This window comes from Phalaenopsis equestris, unplaced genomic scaffold (assembly GCF_001263595.1).
Source record: "Phalaenopsis equestris unplaced genomic scaffold, ASM126359v1 Scaffold000434, whole genome shotgun sequence".
NCBI classification, from domain to species: Eukaryota; Viridiplantae; Streptophyta; class Magnoliopsida; order Asparagales; family Orchidaceae; genus Phalaenopsis; species Phalaenopsis equestris.
The window spans coordinates 427,233-433,593 of NW_018164875.1; the positions used below are offsets into that span (position 1 = coordinate 427,233).

Sequence of the window (6,361 nt, forward strand, 5' to 3'; positions counted from 1 at the left end):
TATATATATATATATATATATTTAAACGGGCTCATGATTTTTTTATTCATAAACATTTCTAATCTTATAGAGTTTGATGCGGACTAAAAAATTTGTGGCGGTAGAGTGATATATTATTGTGTTAATATTGTACGCAAATTTAACACATATTCAAAAAAGAGAAGACGATTAGTAGTGACGCTAGAAATTTTTATATGAAAAATCCGGAAATAAAAAAAAACTATGAGGTTTGGCTCAGTTGTAAAAATTCATTATTAGTTGATGATTATAGAGATCCCTCGTCTCACATGCGAGAAAGGGTTTCAAAGCACTCTGCATTACAACGTTGACGTGTGGATAAACATGTTACGAAGGACGAGCAGTGGCTCGTAGCAACTGTCGGAGGCCGACGGGTGGTAGTCGATGGTGAGGTCGATGAATGATGGTCAGTGATGGTTGACGACAGTCGGCGGTAGACTGTGGTCAACGACAACAATAGTGGTGTTGGACTTTAGCTCATTCTTAAAGCTTCAAGTTCTTTCTCAAGCCTCAAGCTCTTCTCCCTTCCAAGAGAGAGGTTTGACTCTATTTGGCTCATTCTTAAAGCTTCAAGTTCTTTCTCAAGCCTTCTTCCATTTCTCATAAGAGGGGGACTCTATTTATAGAATTTCGGGTACAATTAATGCAAGAATATGAATTACTGTCATAACACGGTCTGAAGAGTTTCCCTCAATCGGAAGGTGTTTGATGGACATTTGAGAGTCTTAATAATGATAGAATTGAGCGATCTTGGGCTTATTAGATTCGTCTTGTCGAGATGCTCAAATCGTCTATAAGTTTATCAGATTCGACATCAGTTTGACCTCCCAAATGTGCCTAAAAACTTTCAAAAGCAGTTTAATGACTTCATCTGGCATTGATTTGACCTTAATTTGACCAATTTTGATATCATTGGATCTATCTCGTCGAGCCGGTCAGTTTGACTGTAAGTTGCTGAAATCGGAGCTTTAGTTGACTCTGAATTGAAGTTTGAATATTTTTTGCTCAAAAAATTATCTCCATATTCGTATCATGCCTCGAGATTTGCGTCAAATGATAAAAATTTGTTGATGTATATCACTTAGATTGTTGAGGTTATGCAAATTTTGATAACTAGCTGAATTTGATATCCTTATTTATGTGATTATACAACAATCAAAAGATTGTATTGTCCATAACCTTTGAGTTGAGTTCAGTCCACTACACTATTGGCCAAACCTAAAATAAATTCAGAATTTTAAATGTAAGTAGTTGTCATTTATTAAGGGATAAAAACACTTTCTTTTTTATTATGAGTGTTATTCTTATTATTTGTATTAGTTTCCTAGATATTTTTTGAAGTGTTAGTGCTATCATTGAAACTCAATTATTTGATATACATATGGCACATATATCTCTTTATATTTCTAATAAAATATTATATTGCATAAATAGTTTGTCTTAATTCATTGCTACTCAATTTCCTATATATTGAATAAATTTACGTAATTGCAATACTTATTTTTCTTGTACATTAATAATGTTAAATATAACATATTTTATTCATGCAAAAAACATATTTTAAAATACAATAACCTTGGTCATATAATTTATAAAATATCAATTGAAAATTTATAAAATAATTTGCTTGTATATAGTGGTATTTAAGTCAGCAAAATCCATTTGGATATAGCTATCAGGCTAACAGGCTCTCAGAGTAACGATTCTATAGAAAATCATTAAGTAGTCGCGGTACTATACAAAATCATTAGCTTTTCTTATGTTGATGTTTATCATCCAGATTTCAAGATAAATGAAAAAAATGGGCTACATATATATAAATTAAAATGCAATTGAATAATATGTGACTATTGAGACATAGTTAATAAGGCGTGATTGTACTCAATATGATTGCATTGGGAAATGTAAAGTATAACGTTATAGTTTATAATATTTTAAAAAATTAAACATGGCATCGCACGTTGAAAATCAATTTAGAGCAAGTGATACCATTGAAATATTATGATAATTTACTAGCATTTATTACCTAATAGCATAAATAATAAATAATGCTTTGTTATTACTTATATTAAAATTCTCGCATATATTCTGACTTATGCTTTAATAAATAATCATTATTTTTGAACTTAGTTGGTCAGACTCACTCATGATAATTTTTCATATAGCAAATTCTAACAGTGTGTTTGGTGGATTATCACCATAGGAGCAAAATTTTCAAGCTTAATTTGATATTTTAAGTTTATTTATATGTCTTTTGGTGTTAGATAGTTTTTGCTTTTGCAATTATTTTCCTTGAGTTTCTTTCTCATTAAATATTGTTCTACTTCCTTCTGCGGTGATAAGTTTTCTTCATTTAAGGAAATGTTATTTCTCAATTGCTTATTCTAATAGATTTTATTTATAATTGCTTGCGTATGAACTTTTTTTATCGAGTACAAAACAAGTTTTTGTAATTATTCAGCACATCCCATGTTCCTAAGATGTATCGCCTCCGGACTCAATAGTGTGACATAAACACGCCAATAGTCTCGGCTGCTGGCCTGCAATGCTAGCTCCTCTCCCATAGCTACCACCAGCTCGTCATGGATCTACTTTAACCAGGGTCCTTGCTGCTAGCGGAACACCTTGGCAAGCACCAGCCACTAAAGGAGTCGGAAAGCATAGAGAAACCTATCATCTGATGGTTTCGTCTCCTTTAATAGACTACGGGGGTGTTTGGCCGGCAGGTCGGATTTACGTTAATAGGATTTATCAAATCCGGATTTCTGGCGAGCACGTGACGAGAACGAAGGTCGAGAGCAACGGAACGGTAAATCCATTAAATCTGCCTCTCTATGGGACTTACGAAATATGATGTGCAGATGGAACGGAGGTGGAGAAGACGGAACGGCGGATTTAAGTTAAATACATGGCCAAATCCTATTAACAGTGGGCTACCAAACACTCCCGTAGAGTAAGTAGCTCGGATGAAAGATTAAGTTTAACAGCAGATTTTGACTCCAAGTCTAAAGCCGATTTCACAAAAAAATCTCTTCCAAATCATACAAAATAATTTTGAGATTGTAACTTGATTTCAGCTGAAATCAGTAAAGGAACTTAAATCTCCATCAACCAAAACAGTAGTCGACAGAGTAAATATTAGCGGTAAAACTTCTTCCCCCCAATCATTAGACTCATCCATCAGCCCAAAAAACACAAAAGCATCCCACTCTTGAAAATTAAAATAAAAAAACAAAACAACTAAAAAAAATCATCTAACATCTCTTTCGATCCTTCACGTTTTCCAACAAAACCTTGACTCATCATACTCATATTCATGCACAAATAGGGGGTGTGGCTTCGATCCTTCACGTTTTCCAACAAAACCTTGACTCGTCATACTCATATTCATGCACAAATAGGGCTACGAGGCTGAAGATCACTGAAAGAGGGGGGGAGTTGAACTAACCTTAGCTCCAAAGCCTGCAGAAGTTCTAGCAGCACGGACTCCTCCACTCCCAGCCCCGATCACAAAGAGATCAAAATCGTAGCTCTCCTCCTCCACTGCCCCGGCGGCAGCAGTATCGCCCTTCTTCTCCCCATCAATCAGCATCTTCCTGGGCGTCGACATGCTTCCGCTCCTCTGTAGAACCTCGATCCTGCGCGATCGACTCGACTACGGTGTGGATCCTCGGCGTCGACTGCTTAATTTGACAGAATCGTTTGATTGTAGTTTTTTTGTGACTGAGAGGAGGCTCTTCTATAATATTTATATCTTAATTCTTGGCCACATTCATTGAATCGGAAGTCGATACATATTCAAGAAAAAATTATACACTACGGTGTGAATTTCATTATATTGTACCTTTTATTATGGAGATATATTTATATACGTGCGGTGCGTACGTCAGGGAGGTTATTCAGAGGGTATTGGGGGTTATATCCGCATTATACCCCATGTAACTTCTATGTAACTTACCTTTAACCTATTTGTAACTCTAGTAAGTTTTGCGCTTCTGTTTTCATATATTTGTAGGTTACAGATAGATTACAGGGAGATTACAAGGGTATAACGTGAATATATCCTTTATATTACAGGGAGATTACAAGGGTATAACGTGAATATACCCTTTATTACCCTCTGAATAACCTCCCAGACGTACACAGCGCTACGTACGTCTTATGTACGCAGCGCTGCGTATGTCTTATGTACGCATTTTTTTCCCTTATTATGTGGTAGGATTCACAATGTTCACGTTTTTTACCGCACATCTGATTACGGGAAGTAATATTAAGTAATATTTTCTCGTACAATTTGAATTTTTTATGTAAATTATTTAGTGTAAATGTGAATTCAACGAATGAGATGTTGATTGGACATTTTCTCCCGCATTCAATGATCTATTATTTGATATTCATCGGCCTAAAAAATCATAATAACAATGTGAATTGAGGGATTTTGTACATCCACATGAGCTACATCACTATAAGGAGAAAATATGTCTAAACCTAATTATCCACTTTGTGATTTTTATCTTGTAAATAGTGAATCAAGTGCCATGCTCGAATATCACAAACACATCTAAGCCAAGAATGAGTAAAATATCACATCATCGTTCTTAGGAACTTATAAGTATTAGACTTAAAGGTTTTGTCTCACTACTCCACAATACTTACTGTTACACAATTAAGTTCCACAAAAATAAAGGTGTTTTTTTTTTTCTTGCCTTGGTTGTTGTATTTTGAACAATTTTAGATGAAAATAATAATAAGTAGCATCAGCCACAATTATGTTTCGGAAGAATTGTGCAGTTACCTACGACTAGAGCTATCAAAACGGTTCGTTGTTCGCAAACAGCTCGTGTTCGATATATATATATATATATTTGATGAGTAGTATTTTTAAAAAAATTAATTGGCTAAAAGGCTACAAAGATTTATAATCAATTAAAAGTATTAATGAAGAAAATAGAATAAAAACTATTAAATTAAATTCAAATGATGTTTTAAATCTTGCACCAATGCTTAACATTATATGGCTACGTGATTAGTGTTGTCAAAAAGACTCTTTGTTCGTGAACGACCCGTTCGGCTCGCTAAGCAAATGAGTCGAACACGAACACACTTTTTGAGCTCAAAATATAAACGAGCCGAACACGGGCTGACTCACGACATGGTAGTTGAAAGTATAATTTGAATTAGATCCAAATCACACAATTGCTCTTTGGATTAGTCTTTCTAGAAAAAAAAAAATCAAAATAATTCATTACTTCTTGGAAAAGAATTCATTACTTTTTGGATGCTTTTCATAATTGAACTCAATAATTATGCACTATTAAGTGGTCCTCACTTTAGTGAAAAAACAACTTCATTTAATTTGGCCGTTCCTATCAACTGCAAATTTTTGGTATAAAAATATAACATATCCATCATCCGCTTACAAAAATGATATATATCTAATCCATACATAAAAATGTGTATTTCAAATGTTAATTTTTTTTTCATGCAAGATAAGCATACGAATCGAGTATTTGGAGGCGCGCATTTTCTATTCGGACACCTGACGTACCTCTACGTGCGGTAGAAGTTATTTCAAAGTTATTTTCAGGTTATTTCTAAGTTATTTTTAATAATCCAGAAATAATGCTTTACTTAGTGATAATTTTATATGTTATAAAATATTTGAAAGACATAAATATAGAAATTAAAGTTTAAATATTAGATATATAAATAAATAAGAATTGGGGTTGTAGACATGTGAAAAGCCATTCATAATAGTAGGTGCAATGGCCCCATTAAGGATGCTTTGCAGGAAAGCGGATGCGGCCTGTCGCTTGCAAGGGCCATTTGGTAAATTCAGTTTTCGATTCTGACATTTCTAAGGATTACCAACCAATTAGGAGCTTTGCTTTTGAATTGTTGGAATAAAAAATGGTAGATTTTTATTGAATTTACAGCCCATGAATTAAAATATTGACATTTTTTTACAAATAGTTGAATAAAATAAGAATTAACAAACAACTCATGCCAGAAGGGGTTGATCATTAGGGGTGTAAACGAATCGAACACGAACGAACAGAGCTTGTGTTTTTACAATTAGGAGCTTTGCTTTTGAATTGTTGGAATAAACCATGAATTAAAATATTGACATTTTTACAAATAGTTGAATAAAATAAGAATTAACATACAACTCATGGTTGATGAGCAGGGGTGTAAATGAATCGAATATGAACGAATAGAGCTTGTGTTTGTGTTTAGTTCGTTTAAAATTTAATTTGTTTGAAATAAGCTTGTGTTCAAAATTATTCGTGAAGTCATTGTTCTTATTTGTTTCTTAACACGCGAACCGAACACGAGTTGTTCG

The 6,361-nt window shown here is 33.8% G+C and overlaps 1 protein-coding gene across 1 annotated transcript in view; it reads right to left on the bottom strand.

Annotated features, from left to right (window-relative positions):
• The window catches only part of LOC110027635 (glutathione reductase, cytosolic), a gene marked incomplete at its 3' end in the record, with an annotated part of 102,453 nt that extends 98,662 nt beyond the window's left edge, over positions 1–3,791 (bottom strand). The window contains 1 exon segment of the mRNA XM_020729144.1: positions 3,467–3,791. Coding sequence (XP_020584803.1) covers positions 3,467–3,628 — 162 coding nt within the window.
• Positions 3,792–6,361: the final 2,570 nt, after the last annotated feature.